Here is a 20,000-nt window from a genome sequence, read left to right as displayed (position 1 = left end):
TAGTCAAAATGGATCTAGGAAAGAAAAATCATGTTTGACCATTTTAATGAACCTCCAAGGAAGTGACTACCAGGAAACATCAGTGAGAACCTGTGGATGTAGTGTATTTGAGTTTTTATAAGGCTTTTGATAAGGAGGTTGTGTCAACAAAGTTAGAGCACATGTAGTTGGGGGTAATACTTTGACATGGATTGAGAATTGGTTATCCATTGGATAGCAAAGAGTGGGAATAAATTGATGTTTCTCAGGTTGCCAGGCTCCAATAGGATATTGCTGGATCAGTATTTGGACCCCAGCTACTCATGACCCAAATCAACAATTTGGCTGAGACCAAATATCATATTTCCAAAACCAATTGGGACTAGGAATAGGGAGGAAGACACGAAGAGGCTTCAAAAGGATGCAGACAAACTGAATGAGCAGGAAATAACATGGGGGATAGAATGTGACTTTAGCCACTTTACAGCACAAAACAGAAAATCAGTATTTTTGTTTTAAGTGGTGAGATGCTGGCTAACATTGATGCTCAAAGGGAGCCAAGTACCCATTTGAACAAGTCACTAAAATTCAACATGCAGGTATAGCAAGTGAATCGCAAGGCAAATGCTACGTTGGTCTTAATTACAGGAGGAATTGAGTAATGATGCCTTATGGTATTATACAGGACTTTGGTGAAAGAGCATCTTGAGTTGTATGTATAGTTTTGGTCTCCTTACATAAAATGGACATACTTGCATAGAGACTGCAGCTAAGATTCACTAGACTGGTCCCAGGGATGCCAGGTTCGCCACAAGGAAATATTGAATAGATTAGGCATGTATCTCTGGTTCAGAAGAATGAGAAATTATTGAAACCCACAAAATTCTTACAGGCTTACAAGCTGGATGCAGGAGTATATTTTCCTTGGCTGAAGCCAGAGGTTACAGTTTCAGAATAAGTGATAGGCCACCTAGGACTGCCAAGGTGGACATGCATTATTTAGGGTGATCAATCATTCAAATTCCCAATTCTAGAGGGCTGTGAAGACAGTCATTGAATTCATTCAAAACAGAGATGGATAGATCTCCAAAATTTTAGAGAATCATAGCTTATGGGGATAGTGCAAGAAAATGGCACAGAGGTATATCAGCCATAATCTTGATGAATAGCAGAAGAGGCGTGTAGGGCCAAATGGCCTCTGCCTCCCTTTTCTTATGCTCTTAACTCACCACTTCAAGCTTAACCTTGCTACATATCATGGCAGTTTGGAATCACAGGAGCAAGATTTGTGTTACTAAAATGAAAAGCATTAAAGTCATTAATCTCACATGATTTATTCTCATTGACTAAAAAAACACAGGTATTCAAATTTAGTACATGCCGTTGTTAGTTTTAAAATGCTAACGCCATAGGTTGAGCATTTTCACTTTATTCTGTAATAACTCCTGGCCATAATGGTGTCATAATGTCATACAACATCAAAGAAACCTGGGGGGGGGGGGAAGAGGGGGTAAGACGAAATATTTACTATTCTTACTATGTTTTAATTGCTTTTGGCTTATTTCATTTTGTTTTAATTTTTATTCTGCAAGTTGCCAAGTGATTAACCTTGACAATTTTTTTTTAAAAAGGGAATTCAGGTGTCAGGACTTACCTATGATATTGAAAAATAGGCCTTTGCATTGTAGGTTGTGAGGGATACCATGAAGGAATGGCTTTCATACTGACATTATTAATGCACAAAAGAGAATCTAAAGGCTCTCACCAATCATGAGTGATACAGAGCTGGCTACGAGTTCAGCCTACCATGCTCACCCGAGAGTTTAGTAGGCTTGATCACTGAACTACAAACACTGCTGCCACAACTAAAGCGAGTAGTTAGCAAACCTCAGTTCAATGATTTGAAAAATCAGTATGCAATTCTAGTACAAAATCACTTGGTGGCAGTGTTCATCACAGCATCACAAAAGATCAATTAAGCAAATGTTTGCCTGCATAAGATTTTTAAGCTAAAAGATTCAAATGGCATTCGGTGTTACTAAAACTTACTCTTTCTGCTTGTTTGAACAAAAAAAAATACACCCACCTGCTATCAGCATGGCTAAATTTCATTTGTTTTGTAAGACCAATCAAACATTAAATAGGTTTATTCTTACCTGTCTTTCAAGATCTTGCCCAGTAATGCCAGCCTCCACATGAGCTGTTAAGTTCTTTTCATCAAGCCACAGAATTCGATTCTGTTTTTGGTGGAAAAATTGAATTAAATCAATTTCAGCCTTTTACAATTTTTAAAATTTGCTTCAAGCTTTGTTTTATATTTCAGCTATTGTAAATACCTGAAATTCAGCAATGTGGCGCACAACATTTCCCACTGAGCCACAATTCCATGATTCCATGCATGTCAACATACCCCAATATTAAAATTATTCATCAATCAGCCTCGGCCAGGAGAATTAACATGATTATTGATTTTTTTTGTAGATGTGGATAATAAGAAAAGCTCTGTATTTTCCTCATCCAGCATCCAGAGAGGCACACTTCAACCAAGGGCCAGTAGTGAGAACAAGTAGGAACTACTCAATAATCCAGGGGCAGGGAGGAGAAATGCACAACTCCTGTTGCCACCCATATCCAAAGAAAGATATCTCCCCACACTTACGGATCAAAGCACAGAACCTCCCTTTTGCCCAGGACTAAGCTACTCTGAGCTTTCCCAGTGAAGTTAAAGTAACCGTGTACAACTCTAGACCTTGAAGATATTAACTATAGTTCAAACTTGAATAAGCAGAAAAGGAATCAGATACATGTACCACAGCAAGCACAAATGTAGAAGACATGAATTGTTAAGTCTGTGGGACAATGAAAATATGCAACTTCTGATTTGGACAGACTGATTCACAAGAACTTCGCTCTGGGAAATGTTCAGCCCAAACAGAACATGCCTTTGACAATGTAACACAATAATAACTAATTTCTCCTGAAAGATATTTTTAAAGAATTACCTAAATCAGTTTAAACAAAAGCTCCAAGCAAAACAATGAGTTCACTTTTCTTTTTGAGGAGCACAACTTACACATAGCAAGATCTTAATACTGAACAGATAATCTGTTGATATTGGTCAAGGGCTAAATGGTAGCCAGTCCACCAGGAAAATTACCCTGCCCTTTTAAAACAGCACATTGGATCTTCCACATCCCTCACTTCAATATCTCCTCCATCAGTATAACTACTCCGATTCACAACATGAATTGTTGTCTCTGAATTGGACACAAGGGCAGAATTACTGTAGAGGTAAATAGTGAGGAAAAGATGGGCTACTTGGTCCCCTAAAAATACAAACATTACATTATTTACCCTCTTTTGTGGGAAATTGAAGTTTTTGATATGTATCAAACTATAAAAAAATTAAACAGGAAGCGGTTTTAAAAATGCAAACAAAAATAATTTTACAGAACCACTTCCTTCCATATTCTGTATGATCAATTACATTTAATCCCTCCCTTCAGTTTTTCCTATGTTAACGTTTAGGTTCTTTTCAATGCAGTTGAATGCTAGATACAGGTCATCCATGTTACAGCAGTGTTCTGTCCCCATGAACTGTTCATGACCTGAACAGTTCGCAAGTTGGAAATGCAGCCCCGAACCAAGTTCCTACATGGCAGAAGATACTTATAGCCCCACAGCAGCCAGAAGAACCATACCACTGGTTTCCCAGGCATTTGTTCTTACGTAGGGGCTCGTAAGCTGGGGAGAACCTGCATATTAAGAGATAAAATGACAAAATCCACATATTGATTTGTTCTCATATGCTGCAGACTTAAAAAGATGTGCACAATCGATCACCTCTTTTTAAATTAGTCAATTTTTTGTTACAGACTAAGTTACTATTGGTGAATGTCCCTTTAAGATAGAGGTGTGTGTGCGCGTGCATGCGTGTGGTTATGACAACAGAAGATAAAGGACGTAATGATGTCTTTGAAGCAGTCAGAATCAGTCAGAGGAGAAAAAGAGAGAGACTAGCCTGCTAGTCTCTATCGATGGATGAAAAACAGTAACTGTGTCTGTCACTGCAATCCACGTATGGATTTTTGGAATAATCCGGTGGAGTCCACTTTGTCGTTAACCTGTGGAGGAGAACAGGTATTTGTGTGGACGGCCACATCTCAGATGCCTTTCGGGGTGGCAGACACTTCGGAACAAAGCAGTGGAGTTCACTTTGTTGTTGACCTGTAGAAGGAAACAGGTATTTGTGTGGACGGCCACAATTCGAGTGCCTTTCGGGGTGAGGCAGATGCGGTGGAGTAGTCACTGCTGAGTAGACATTGAGGTGTCGTGTGGGTTCCAGAGTAGAACATTTGGATTTCATAATTACTCTATTTTCTCTCTACATCTACGTCTTATCTTCAGTCAACAGTGGTTTTGAAGAAGCCTTTGCTCATGTTTCACCTTACGGCTTGCTGAACTGAACTTTGAAAACTATTCCTGGACTTGAAGTTTGTCACACACACACTACGAGTTTAGTTTTTGGGTTAATGTTTAAGATTTAACATTTTTACTTTTATTTTTCTTATTATCATAAGTAGTTATTCATAAAGTAGTTTTTAAACACTGATACATGACTCTGTGTTTCTTTTGTTGCTGGTTCGTAACATTTTTAAACAATTTTTTTTAATTGGCAGAGATTTTCCCAAAATTGTTGGATAATTTGCACTACTGCATTCAGCCTCGTAAAAACAACAATTCACCATGTTCCTGATGAAGTTCAAGCAGATGCTACATTCACACTGAAGACACAAAAGACTGCAGATGCTGGAATCTGGAGCAACAGACAAGCAGCTGGAGGAACTCAATGGGTCAAGAAACGTAATTAATGGTAGTCAGGTTAAAAATCTTTGTACCACATCTGCAGCCTCATGACAATGCTTTCTACGTATGAGATTTTAAAATGTTTGACAGTTAAACTGATTCTTATGTTCTGGGCACAAATTACGTGTTTATTCTGCAACTTGATGAAAATAGGTATATTCTTTCCTTTTACCATACATTTTAATGGGCAGATTAAATCCAATTTGAAAATTGATTCATTATTTTATTTGAATAGCAGTGGAAAAATAAGTTGAGAATATCAGCAATAATCAGATACTGAAAGTCTGATGTCATGGGGGATAAAATCTGTTTTATTTCATATTAATCACATAATGTGAACACGATGACTTACTACTTGGGTCACTCTGCTCAAGCTCTAAACACTGAAGTTTCATCCAAAGACAATGGGTTCTAATAAAAACCTCTGGTAAATGGATTCTTATTTGTTTTAAATTACCGAACTTCCAAAACTGAGATATTTTGCTTACTTTGTAAAAAGACAAACATTTCAGCTTAATTTCACCTATTGCCATAACCTGCCACCTTTTTTTGTTGGGAAGAGTTTGATTTATTTGATCTCTTCATTTAATTGTTCCAATAGTTACGGGTTAACCCAGGAAAACAGAGAAAAAGGAAGAAACATTTTTGCCTTAGTTATGAAATCTGCTCTTCATTGAGGTCAAAAATAAACTTGTGTTAATCCATTTCAACTTTTTAAATTGGAAAACAATGAAATGATTTTTGCAGATGGAGATTTAATACTCTATACTTAATGCTTGAAACGACTACCTGATTACATTTTGCCATAAAGATCAAAGTTATATTTTCAACAACAAATACAAAAGTATTATAGGATGCTCTATAAGTTATTAATCTTCCACATAATCAGACTTTGGAACCTGCTCTTAAACCATCCTGATTCTGCCCCCTTCCCCTCTTCCCCCAAAGAAAAAATTATTGGCTGGAATACAAATGTGACAACATTCACACAGATGATTTTATTAGCAACTTAAGCATTTCTGAAAGAATTTCAGAAAGACATGCTTAACTATCATAACCTTTATGATCTCTCAATCTAGTCAAGGAGACTTTACCATCATAAGTGATGAAGAACAACAAATTATTAACACTTTGGTTTTGAATTCAGTACATTATTCCTGTCCAAATTGATTCAAATTAAGTTTATGTTAACAGTTTAAAATTTTGTAATGTAAAACATTAGTTTAATGTATGCATGGGAGCCTACAAAATCCCAAGCCCCAAATATTGGCAGCAAGGATAGTTTAATGAAATAACTTTGGATTTACAATGTCTTATTCAGGACCAATATGCCCACTGCAGGTATAACCTGTTTGTTCATTTATTAGTCCCCAGAGACCTGAATAATAAACAATGCAATATCTCCTGTTTCATCCAATAAACCTCGTAGTGGTTAATTTACTTGCAGCATATAAATCAAATCCTTGAACAAAATCTGTTCACATATAATATGCTTGAATTTATTGGATGCATCCTGCAAGCAAGGGACAGCAAACAAATCAACTATTTGAGTTATATGCACAGATAATAAACAAGTTCCTATGAACTGTATCTGCACCATGTGAAGCAGACTGTTGCTGAGGATGTGCGAAAAGCTGACAAAGCTCTTTTTGAGGTATGCATTTTGTTAAGAATGGACAATCATCCTTCAAACAACAAAAATAACAAAACAATAAATTAATCCCAGAAACACACTTAAGAACTCCAAAAACCAACAAAAGATATTATAGAGGTCATGGTTATTAATCAATCTGCAATACATGTAATTACCAATCTGAATATAAGTTATGATCTTAGCTGTATGTGAAAGGTACAAAACTCCTTATGGATGCTTCAGTTAAAATAAGCATGATAGACTGTTGGAGTTGGAAAGGTTTAAATTAAATTTCTTCACTTTTATTGCCATCAGGAGTCTTTGCCTAAAAAACTTTATTACATACCATCTGTGAAGTATCCAAAGAAACTATAGTTCGTTTTTCATCTGTGGGACACTCCAGAGCATCGGAAACACTTGTCCCTCCTGCAAGTAAAGGAAATTAAATGACTTATTTTATAGTGGTTTTGCTTTTTCTTTGTTTTACAAACACTTAACATTGATGGTCTCCAGACAACTCAGCACAGATGTGCTCAGCAGGACATGGACTGCAATTTACACATTGATAATATTAGGAAAGTGTTGACAGAACTACAAATTTGAATTACTCCTGATATACGCAGAATATTGGTGCTATTCAACATTTAATATAAACTACTGAAAAAACAGATGTCTTGCAATGTATGTAAATAACACTATTTTCAAGTGGCATCAAATAATCTATAACACTCAATTCCCAGGCTAATATTTCAACTAAATAAATTCAGACTAGTTGACCACACATATATAGCTTGTACCAGACAATTCAGAGCACATCACAGCATTAATACATTGTATTATGAAAGCGGGAGGATGAACGAGACACTAATCTGCTTTCCTGAGAAATTATCCTGAACCGACAGGAGTCATTGGTGAAATGGAATTTGACTCTATTTTAAACAGGGATTCTTTTCAGTCTTCTCCACAGAATTGTACAAGACAATGATCAACATATCAAACATCCATTTATAACCCTGAATAGCTTGCTGAATTAAACAGTATAGGTCCTGCTTGAGTAGCAGGTCACTTTCCACAAATTTGGCAATGCTGAAGCCACCTTACACCTAACAATGCATTGTATCCAAAATTAAAGTGAGTGATTCCAAAGCAAGTGAAGTGAAACTGAACCACGCAGTATGCTTATTTGCACTTTGAGCATGGCAATGCAATTCCATGCATACTTACAATTTAGCTGACAAAAATGAAAAGTATCTTAAATAGGTGTTTTTAGATAAGAGCGAGAAATGAGAAACAACCAATTTTTGGCATGCTTATTCTGGAACAATTAAGAAAACAGCAAAGTTTCCACTGCTGAAGCTAAGACTAGAAGAGAATATATTAGTGAAAAACATAGCATTTAGGCAGCTCTGTAAATGCAATTCTGGATATTGAAGTAATCCTAAATATTTCTGCTCTTAAGATTTTCTAAATGCCAGAGTGTGGAACAACAGTGAAAAATTCAATACAGTCAAGGCTTTTTACCAACTTTCTCATTGGTAAAAACATAGTATAAATAATGGGGTAAATTCATGTACTTACCCACACATACTGCACAAAACATTATAGTGGGTGCTCAATTTTTTGTTTAAATTTCAATTACAGCAACTGACTGCTGTCTGGGAAACTGCTTGTGATTTGGCTTGGAAAATGAAAACAGTCCAAATTTGGTGAAATACCTACAAGTCTTTTAAAAAGCATAATTTCAGACAAATTATTTCTGTGCATCTTTAATTTTGGGTTTCTATTCAGTATCTAACTGAAGATCCTACAGCAAGCAAATTATGTTTTCATCAGTTCTTCATTTGCCACCAGGTGGAGAGCATCATAATGCACTTCAAAACATCAAAAAATGTGTTGAAGTTTAATGTTGGTTGTTCCAAACTCCATTCCATTTCTCTAGTAGGGAATTAAGAATTTAGCCACTCCTACTGTGAAGCTATCCAAAAAAATTACCTTCTGTAAATTTGTACCATTTTAAAGAAAAGTTTAATTAGGTAGGAACAACAATTAGTATAGGATCTATATGTGCTTCAGAACAATCATTAAAAGGATTTCAGCATTCCAGTCTTCATATCAGACAAGCTGAAGGTGGAGACAAATGAAAACAAAACTTCACTGGAACCAATTTTCAAAACCACTCCATGGTGATTCATGGGCATGGAGCATACTAGTACATGGCTAGGCCAACCATAACCATCAGAAAACTAGAAAAATCAACAATGTACACAGGCCAAAACTTTGAACACTTAATTAAAAACAGATTGTAGAGAGCTCACAGGAAGTAGACTGGTTAGTTCAGTATCCAGCAGAGAGACAAGAAACAGACAAGCATCAGGTCCCAATATATTTGAGGTTAGCATTTTTAATTGTGCCTTTAATAAAAAAGAGTAAATCATAGATGCAACTACAATGTTATGCATTGAAGCAAATGTACATTTTTCTACAAGTTTGTTCTTCTCACCTCCAAGAGGTTCTACTTCCTCATTAGGACAGAACTCTAAGCAGCTTTGTTTAAAAATCACCTTGCAACACTATGACCATTTGGCTATTCTTTATGTTAGCCTAGCCAGGCAATTCAATCAAGGGAACAACACAGTCAGACTCACTATCCCATCTAGTCTCTGCAATAATAGAATACTAGTGACTGAAATTACAAAAAGTTTTATCCTAACACCATTGGTTAAGTCAGCTAATCTTGTTCATTCTCTAGTCTGTGCAGTCTTTCTGTTGTATCCAGGCTGCCAGCTTCTTTCAGTGGTGGCTCGCTCATTTTGGAGTCAGAGAGCGTTGGGTCAAACAAAAATGTTGCAATCTACAAAAATAAAGCTGACTTTCAATAGCCATGACAGTGAAACTCACTAGTTCCTGTTTTCAGACTTTATCAACGAAGCAAAACTCCCATTACTCTGCCTTATCATCAGAGCCAGAATTACAGACATGGCCATAAATCCCACCATATCTGACTATCCAACACAAGTCAAAGTTGAGCAAAGGTTTAGGAAACTAGCATTTTCAAAAAAAAAAGAGAACCACATCATAGATTCACTAATTTAGAATTATGTACAAAAACACTTTACTGCTACAATCTAGAATTGAGAAATTGATATCATGTTTTCTATTAAACTATTAATGAACATTATCTCATTTAGTTGCAACTTACACACAGGCAGATCTCTGGCATCTTGCAAATATGATGTTATCAAGTTTGGTGAGCATCCAATCACACCTTAAAAAAAATTCTCCCCAACAGCAAAACAAGGAAGATGCACAGCTTTTAATGAACTTTTGAGCCTTTTTAAGAGTACAAAGACCGAAGTACAATTAAGAAGGCTGAAATAAAAAATAAAATTCATTGTATTGACATTTTTATCTGAAATTAAAATCTCACTTAGACCTGATTCAATAGTGTTAAATTATCAGCTTATTTCACAGCATTGCTAGTTTATAAAAGCATCTTCAGATTTGTCTCATACTTACTGTAATCCACAATGTTTTCCTTTAAGCTTACAACAAGATAAAAGCAGGTTAGCAACAGGCACTAACTTAATAAATAATCAGATTTTTTTTAAACAAAGCCAAGTTTCAAATGACTAGAAACAAAATAATTGAATATACAAGATTCAATGCAAGCACTGGTGATGTAATGTAGCTGTAACATATGGAAGTTGGAGGAGATCAGAGAAGTGCTGAGCAAATTTCCCCATCTTGACGAACTTTGGCTCAGAGCTACTGAGCTGGAGTCAGAGCTTCAGGCACTATAACCATCAGAGACAGAACATGATCTAAGTGGTTTGCATCTGAAGGAAATTATACTTACATTAGAAATAAAAACAGAAAATGGTGGAAAACCTCAGCAGATCAAAACAGAACAGGAACGTTTTGGATCTGTGACCCTCTGTCAGTTTTGACCTACATAATGAAGGGTAGCAGACCCAAAACACTGACTGTTTTCTTTCCACAGACACTGCCTGACCTGCTGAGTTTTTCACATATTCTGTTTTTACTTCAGATTTGTGTTTTTTTTTGATTTTCCAATACTTAGATTAACCTGAATATAAGTAGTGGTCAGGAAATAAAGATATGACTGCGAGTCAGGCGAGTACAATGATTCAAGATGTAGCCTCAGCATCAGACCTTGCCCAGCAGATACAAGGTCCTAGCTGAATGCAAGGATATGAATGAGCACCATAGGCAGAGTAAGCAATTTCACCTATAGCACTATGGTATACAGGGTCTTTTAGCAATGAGGATGGAAAAGGAATATCATAGAGAACAGAGTAGCCAGGCGTACCAATACTACTATCTGCAGCCACAAGTACAAAATCCCAAAGTTTATGCTGTCTACCAACGTTAAGATTAAAAATATCATTTTTGCAAAGGAATAGAATGGGGGAGGCAAGATCCAATTGTCATGGTGCACTTCGAAATCAACATCAGTTGCTCTAATCTGTCAATCAATTCCTTTAAATCTATGAAATCTAGTTTTTGACAAGTCTTAAGGGAAATATGATCTTCTATTTACTCTACATACACCTCAATTTTATACACTGCCTATCAGTCTTCTCTGTTCTCTGCTCCAGTTTATCCAATCATTCCTCATAGCTGAAGTTTTCCATTCCTGGAAAATTCTCTGCACTCTCCAAGTGTAATAACATTTCCCCCATAATGCAGTGACAAGAACTATTCACAGTGCTCAAGGTATGCCCTAACTAGTGCTATATAGCTTCCTAGATACCGTTTTAAACACCTTACTGACCTATCCTAATACTTTTATGGATCTGTGGGCATATACTCCTAGGTTCCTGTTTCTTCACACCTCTTCATACCTTCTCATTCATCATGTATTCCATGACCTCATTCTACCTTCCCAAGAACAATACCTCACTTTGACAGATTCAATTTCATTTACCACTAATGTAAAATGCCCAATCCACCTTTCTCTTCCTACATTCTAAAGCTTTCCTCTTCATTGTCTATTTTTGTATCATATGCAAATTTTTATCATGCTCAAGTCTAAATTAGTATACCCTACAAAATGCTGGGGACCAAGATTGCGCCTTATACAACCATGCTGGTAATAACATTCCAGCTGCAAAAATAACAATTTATTATTTGGATCCAATTTTGAATTTTAGTTTATTTGTTACCGAGGCAATTTTGGATCTATTTTGTCACTCTTCCTTGGACTTCATGGATTTTTTCCCCCTTTTTAAGCAGCTTGCTATTTGGGACCTTGCCAAAAGTCTCAGTAAAGCCCTCTTCCCTCACTAACCCACCTAATTACCTCAAAATATTTAATCAAGTTAACCTATCAGGACCTTCCCTTAATAAATTCCTGCTGAATGTACTCAGTTTATATCTTCTTCCCAAAAGCACAACTAGTGTGATCCTCTAATCGTCTGATACTTTTCCTGCAGCTAGGAGGATTGAAAGAGGGTTATGGTAGGTACATGGGAATGCAAAACTGAGGTTGCAGTCAGATCAACCATGATCTAATTAAATAGTAAAGGAGGTTTGAGGGGCCAGGTGGCCCTCACTGCTCCAAATTTGTATGTTTGGATATTTTTAAAAAAAGTCACCCCTTCTGTAATTCCCTCCCTCAGTTCTTCTAACAGCCTAGGATACATTTCATCCTGGCCTGTGACCTATACACTTTTGATTACCTAAATCCCTCAATACTTTATTTTAAGATACCTTTATCCCATCCAATATTTCACACTCTTCCTCCTTAACTACAAGGTTAGTATTGTCTCCTTCTGTGAAGATGGGTACAAAATGCTCACCTGCCCACCTTTAGTCCATAAAACTAAATGCAGAATGGCACTCCTATTGTTGTGCTTGCTAAAGAGGTCACCCTGGTTGCACTTCAGAGATTTTATATCCTTTATACTTTTCACAGTTAGTATTAGGGTAACTGAAATCCACCGCTATTATCGTCCTGAAGTTTTTGCATTTGTCAGAACTTGAGACTAGAAATTTGCTCTCCTGGTGATAATCTGAGTGGCCCATACAAGATGCACAAGTTATCATGCAAGTTCACTATCAAGTCAAACAGCAGAACCTTGGCAACTTATTGCAAGAGGTACGGAGTATGGTAGACAACTCTTTTTACAATTGCAGAGGTCTCTGAATGAGATCACATTCAATAATGCAAAGTTTTGCTGTCCTTATTTAGGGCAGGATACACCTGCCACAGAGGCTGTGCAGCAAAGGTTCATTTGGTGGATTCCTGGGTTGTGAGGTTTGTCCTGAGGATGGCTTGGGCAGAATGTGACAACACACTCTGGAGTTTAGAAAAACAAGTGATCTCATTGAAACATACAAGATTGAAAGAGCTTTGCAGGGTAAAAAGCTGCAAAAATGACTCCCCTGATGAAGTCCAGAAGTGGAGACTTGGGATAAGGGTCGGACATATAAAATCGAGATGAGGAATTTCTTTATCCAGAGTGGTGCAAATAGAGCCATAGAGTAATATAGCATGGAAACAAGCCCTTGGGCCCAACTCATCCATACCAACCATGATGCCCATCTAAGCTGGATGCAATTGCCTGTGTTTGGCCCATATCCCTCTAACCCTTTCCTATCCATGTTCCTGTCCAAATCTGTGTTTATATTATGAAGGTTTTGATAAACAATGAGAGGAGGGCCTGGAACCCCAGAAGAGACAGAAGGTAACTGGCATAAGAGTTATATAAATTTAATTTAATCTACTTATTTATTTGCATACAGCTAACTGCAGAATGTACTCCTTGAAATATGAATGGAATCAGTTTCAGTAACAACTTCCAAACAGTAAGGAGGTAAATATTTGAGAAGAAATTTGCTGGCCTATGAGAGAAGAATGGGGAAATTACATTCTACAGAGATCTCTTTCAAACAGGTAGGAACCACACAATAGGTAGAGAGGTCAGACCTATGAAAAAACTGAAGTGACTTGATTTCCTTTGTTTCAAATATTTTCCTCAAGAATCCATTACCACCATCAACTATACGAGGCACAAATGCATCCCTTAAAAGCAAACCTTCACCTTAGTGGTGGTACAGTGATTAAATTACCAGATTAATAATCCAAAGGCTTGGAGTGACAATCCAGAGGCAAGTGTTTAAATCCCTCCCCACACACAAAGCAAATTGAAATACCATGCCTTGAAGAGCAGTGGATGCAGATTTAATCATGGCTTTCAAGAGGGGAAAAAGGTAAAACTGGATGAAATTTTAGCACCATGAGGAAACAGCAGTGTAGGGGCACTAAATGGATCATTCTTCCAAAAAGCTGGTATAGACACAATGGGCCAAATGGCCTCCTGCTATGCCGGTAGCTGAAATTGGCCCTGGAAATGTTTGGAAGCAAGGGTGTTGGCCCTGGTGGAAGTCGAAGAGATGCAGATTAAATTTTGTTTTCATATTCTGTTATTTTAATTTCAACTGCATGTTCACACCCCTCCAGCACATTTCTTTTAAAGAAAGCTTCAGATGCTGAGTAGTTAAATATATTCAAGGCTGAGATTGATGCATTTCTGCACTATATGCAAACCAAAGATTACAGTGATCGGGCATGAAAGTGAAGGCCGAACAGCAGACCAGCCATAGGGATAATCGAATAGTAAAACTAGCTCAAGGAGCAGAATGGCTTGCTTCTGTTTATGTATGAAAATCCATAAGTTGCTGTCCATTTCAAGCTATTATGACAGGGACGCTTATTTGCACCATATTTATAAATGTTAACCTTTTGTAATTTGAGCTTGAATTCTTTAATTTTAAGCAACAAATTATGAAAACTTCTGAAGGCCTACATGATGCTAACATTAAATGGCAACCAAAGAATTTACGCAAGAAGTGCTGGAGGAACTCAGGTCAGGCAGCATCCATGGAGGGAAATAAATAGTCAACGTTTCGGGCCAAAACCCTGAATACACTTTCTGTGTATTGCTCCAGATTCCAGCATCTGCAGAATTTTGTGTCACCAAAGAATTTACATTTTACTTTCAGAAAGTTACACTAGGCTTTCAAAATACAGATATAAACCAAACAAACCCAATTTTCTAATAATGTGCTAGTCTGGTGTGAAAATTATAAAGAGCAAAAATGTGGACATAAATGGGCCTGCTGCTCTGAGGGATTTCACTGCAGAGGCTGTGGGGCCCAGCAGAAATTTTGTGAACGGTCTTCAGAATTCAACCAAACAGCTAGCAGCTGCAGCAAAAAAAAAATTGTGACTGATTGGATCTCTTCTAGTGCTAAATCAATTTGCTGACAGATTAAAATGTGGGCTCACTTCAGCTCCTGTGAATATATGAATAAAGCCCTACCGATGAAAAGCAGAATCAAGACCAGTCTTGATCACCATGTTTAACAAGTGACAAGGGTTCCAGAACAGCATTCCTCTATAATTAAGCTAGCTTTCAGAATCAATGGGCATGTATATTCTGTCAGTTTATGGCTTTGTTATTTTGATTTATTTGTGAGAGGGTGAAAGTTGGTGTGCCTTACTAATCAAAGGGTTTTTTTTAAAAAGAAATAACCAGAAATCAAACTGATTTTGTCGAAAAATTGAAAACACCAAAAAAAACAAAATCCAAAAAGTTCAAGCCCAACTATAACTTTTAGTCGACATGATCAATGAGAAAGTGCGTCTGGCAAATACACATGAAAACAGAAGCCAACAAACAGGTGGTATGAAAGTGCTTTGATTAGAATCATAGAGCAATACAGCACAGATACAGGCCCTTCGGCCCAGCAACACCATGCTGTCCACCATGCTAGACCCAATTTTCTGTATTCGGCCCATATCCCTCCAAGCCCCGTCCCTCCATGTACCTATCCAAGTGCTTCTTAAATGATACTATTGTACCTACCTCAACCACTTCCTCTGGCAGCTCATTCCATATACTCACCACCCTCTGCGTGAAAAGGTTGTCATCAGGTCCCTTTTAAATCTTTCCCCTTTCACCCTAAAACTATGCCCCCTAGTTTTGGACTCCTCTACTCTGGGGAAAAGACTTGCCATCCACCTTATGTATGCCTCTCAATTTTAAACACCTCCAACAAGATCACCCCTCATTTCTCCTACATTCCAAGCAATAAAGACCTCGCCTGGCCAACCTCTCCCTATAACTCAGGACCTCTAGTCCTGGCAACATCCTCAGAAATCTTTTCTGCACTCTTTCCAGTTTAACCAAATCCTTCCTATAACTGGGTGACCAAAACTGTACACAGTACTCCAAGTGCAGCCTCATCAACAACTTATACAACTACAATATAATGTCCCAACTACTATACTCAATGTCCTGACTGATGAAGGCCAGCATGCCAAATGCCTTTTTCACCACCCGATCTACCTGTGACAACACTTTCAATGAGCTGTGCACTTGTACTCCTAGGTCCCTTTGTTCCATTACACTCCCTAATGCCCTACCATTCATAGTACAAGTCCTATTCTGGTTTTACTTTCCAAAATTCATCACCTCAATTGCCTGTATTGAAATCATTTGCCACTTCTCAGCCCACTTCCCTAACTGATCAAGAACCCCGTTATATACAATAACCTTCTTCACCATCAACAATACCTCCTAATTTTGTGTCACCTGCAAGTTTGATCAAGCCTTGTGTATTCACATCCAAATCATTTATATAAATAATGAATAACAAGGGTCCCAACACCGACCCCTGCGGCACGCCACTAGTCACCGGTCTCCATTCCAAGAAACTAACCAGGACCAGAGCAGTTCAATAAACAAAAGATAAATTTTGTGCAAAAAACAATTTTGCTGTCCTTGTGATTAAAAAAAATGAAAAACATAAATTAACTTAAAACCAACAATTTGGATTATAAAATTCACATTACGAAGTGCCATTTGACTATGCATCTACTTGTTCCACTTAAGTTAATGGTCAAAAATTTGACTTCAATTACAAATATTCTTTACTTGCAATTTCAAGATACGTTCTCAGATATTCACTGGCAAGGTTACTTTTACAGTCCACCTTTACCAGCTGAGACCACAATAATGTGCTGCCATGAACTGTCAGGAATTTTTGTGATGAAGCCCACTTCCATTATAATAATGGTGTAGGAAACAGGAATTTTGATCAATTGCAAAAGAATGCCATGATATGTTTGAGTTAGTTTAGAACAAAGCTCAAGGGATTTTTGTTTTAAAATGACTTATGCTGTTTTTGTCCTCAGTCAAGGAAGCACATTAACAAATAGTTGCCTTGTGCTTGGTAGGCGATAAACACAGCAGCCCAAGTACTGGTAGAAATCTAGTTCAAGTTCTGATGCTAATCAAGTCTATTGTGGATCCTCAGCCAAACATTGCAGAATTGATCCATCAACATCCTTGGGGTTTGACCCTCTCTGCTATCCAAGGCACACTGGTTATACAGTTATCCATTCAAAGAAATATATTGTTGAGTTGTCATTTAAAGAGACTTGGTTTTAGGTCAAACTCCATGGGAAATCCGATTTTGATTTCCCTCATCATCAGTGAAATCAGGATTACTCATTGAAAGCGGCATGGATTCTGGTATTTTGGGGATGTAGCATTGCCAGGAAGGTCAACGCTCATTGCCCAATCCTAATTTCCTTTGTAGTGGTGTGAGCCAACTTCCAGAAGCGCTGAAGTCCTTATTTGAAGATATGCCCATGATAATGTTGAGCAGGGACTCTCAGGATATGGATCCCATGACAATTAAGGGATGGTGATATTTTCTGAATCAGTGTGGTATGCAACTTTGACGGTTGCATACAAGTAGTGGTATTTCCATCTGCATGCTGCCCTTTCCCTTTCAGTGGTGTAGATAGAATTTGGGAGATGCTTTATAAAAGTAAATTTTGTGAATGATACATATTGCAGTTTGGTGCACTAGTGGTTGAAAGAATGAACGTTTAGGGTGGTTGATGGGTTACCAAGTGGGCTGTTTTGTGGGCATCAAACTACTTTATTGTCATATTGGCTGGATTCTAAAGTACAGTGGAAAAACTACAGAAACTGACAACAACCTAGCTGTAGCCCATGCAAGGTTGCCTAGTGTTTTTTTGATCAAGTAATGTGAAAATTATCCTGGAAAACTTATCCTTTACTACATAGAACACTACAGCACAGTACAGGCCCTTCGGCCCACAATGTCGTGCCGACATTTTATCCTGCTCTAAGATCTATCTAACCTTTCCCTTCCACATAGCCCCGTATTTTTCTATCATTCATGCGTCTACCTAAGAATCTCTTAAATGTCCCTAACGTATCTGTCCCCACAACCTCTGCCGGCAGTGCGTTCCACACACCCACCATTCTGTGTGTCAAAAACTTACCCCTGACATCCCCCTTATACCTTCCTCCAATCACCTTAAAATTATGTCCCCTCATGTTAGCCATTGTTGCCCTGGGAAAAAGTCTCTGACTGTCCACTCGATCTATGCCTCTTATCATCTTGTACACCTCTATCAAGTCATCTCTCATCCTCCTCTCCAAAGAGAGGCACCCTAGCTTGCTCAACCCATCCTCATAAGACACCTCACTAGACCTGCCAATAATGATCCTATAACCTTCTTTGTGGTTTAAGCTTCAATATCGACCATGTGTGAGAAGTACCCGCAAGTCCTGTGGGAAAATATGAGGTGATGCAAAAATACAATGGATAGAAAAACAGTATGGCGCAATACACTTTAGAATTTAGAAAATCAATCGTCATCTCATTAAAACACATAAAATTCTTCGGGGACTTGACAGTGCACATAAGGAATAAAAATTTCCAATGGCCAACTTGTATAGAACCAATGGATACCGATCTCAAAATAAGGGGACTGCTATTCAAGAAAGATGAGAAGAGGGCCTTCACCCAAAGGGCAGTGAATTATTGGAAATCTCTACAAGAGGGTTGTGGAAACTCAGTCACCAGGTATTTTCAAGGCAGTTATCAATAGATTTTAGGATTTTAAAGAAATCAGGAGATACAGTGTTAATGCAGAAACAATGGGCTGATGTAAAAGGGATCAAGGCATTACTGGCAAGGTCAGCATTTATTACCAATCCCCAAAGTGGTGGTGAAACATCACTCTGAATTAGTGCAGCCCTCCTAGTGAGGCTATTCTCAGTGGTTGGCTAGATTTCCAGGATACAAAGCCAGCAACAATCAAGCAACAGCAATGTATTTTTAAATTAGAATTGTGTACGACTTGGAGGGAAACGAGAGGCAGTGATGCGCACAAGTGTCCGAAGCCATGTCCTTGCCATTAGAAGTCCAGAGCTTGAGAAGAGTGCTGCAGGCAAGTAACTGCTCTGCATTTTGTAGGAAGGACACACTCTGGCCACTATGCAGTGATGGAAGGAAATGAATAGTTAAGATAGTGGATGGGGTACCAATCATGAAAACAGGTTTTTCTTGGATAGCATTTGAGTTTACTGAGAGCTGAGATCAGGGCAAGTTGAGCACACTCCGTCACGCTCCTGACCTGGGCATGTAGGTGGTGGAACACTGTTCGAAAAGACTGATTGGGCAATAAATAATGGATTATCTTTCTCCAGCTTTTTGCAGAACAGAACATAACTGGGACAATAGCTGTTGTGCTTGGGTTCTCCAAAATGCATTGCAGTTACTCATCTAAACTACTCTGAAAGCAATTTCCAAACCCACGATCAATATGAACAAGGATGACAAAGTAATTTATGGGTATGATTGTGATCAATGGTTTCAGTTACTGGACTAGTAATTCAGAGACCAAAGTTCAAATCCTAACATGACAGCTATGGAATTTAAATCCATTTAATGTTCTGGAAATTCAAAAACCCTAATCATTAGTAACCACCTCAGAACCACTGGATTGTCATAAAAGCATCATCTTTTGCTGGGGTGAGGAGGAGGCGGCAGAGGCAGAGGAACGAGGGAATCTACTGACTGGAAAATTAATGGGGACACTAAGCAAAAAATGGGATTACTGTAGGATTGGTATAGATGAGTGCTTGATGGTCAGTGTGGATATGGTGGGCCAAAGGGCCTGTTTTCATGCTGTACACTTCCACGGATTCCCAGTTCCACGTTCTCTATCAGTAACTAGACCAAGAATGGAGAACACTGCTGCTTCCAAATTCTTTTCTAGGTCATATGACATCCTGATTTGGATAATATTCTACCACTTCACCTCTACAAGATCAAAATTCAGCTATTGCTAACTCAAAACTATGCTGTGACCATCAGCAATACAAGGAACAGCAAGCAAACGTGGCTTTGCCACTGTAGCTTAAATCCAGAGGACAGTTCTAAAATAAAGTACCCAACATTGGGAGCCCAAATCTGCAATTTTTCTGTCTATCAGAAAGGGAACAACCACATTTCAGAGAAGGGCACTATGTGCAATTATGGGCTTGGTACACATGAAAAGAGATTAGGATTTAACCAAGGAGCTAAGGAGTGGCATCAAATGTTTTCTGTTGTTAGTGCTGGGTGAAAAATTAACATGACTAGATTCCTGAAGCTTGCACAGGCA

General features: G+C 38.0%; 1 protein-coding gene across 1 annotated transcript in view; it reads right to left on the bottom strand.

Moving 5' to 3' along the window:
- The window catches only part of agps (alkylglycerone phosphate synthase), a 117,402-nt gene that overhangs the window by 59,363 nt on the left and 38,039 nt on the right, over positions 1-20,000 (bottom strand). The window contains exons 7-8 of the mRNA XM_052024024.1: positions 6,825-6,904; positions 2,136-2,216 (exon numbers count right to left, since the gene is read on the bottom strand). Of these exons, the coding sequence (XP_051879984.1) occupies positions 2,136-2,216; positions 6,825-6,904 (161 nt within the window). The remainder of the gene's footprint in view (positions 1-2,135; positions 2,217-6,824; positions 6,905-20,000) is intronic.

Source organism: Pristis pectinata, chromosome 1, assembly GCF_009764475.1.
Source record: "Pristis pectinata isolate sPriPec2 chromosome 1, sPriPec2.1.pri, whole genome shotgun sequence".
NCBI lineage: Eukaryota > Metazoa > Chordata > Chondrichthyes > Rhinopristiformes > Pristidae > Pristis > Pristis pectinata.
Note: the sequence above shows the minus strand (reverse complement) of the source record. Positions and strands in the feature narration are given on the sequence as shown.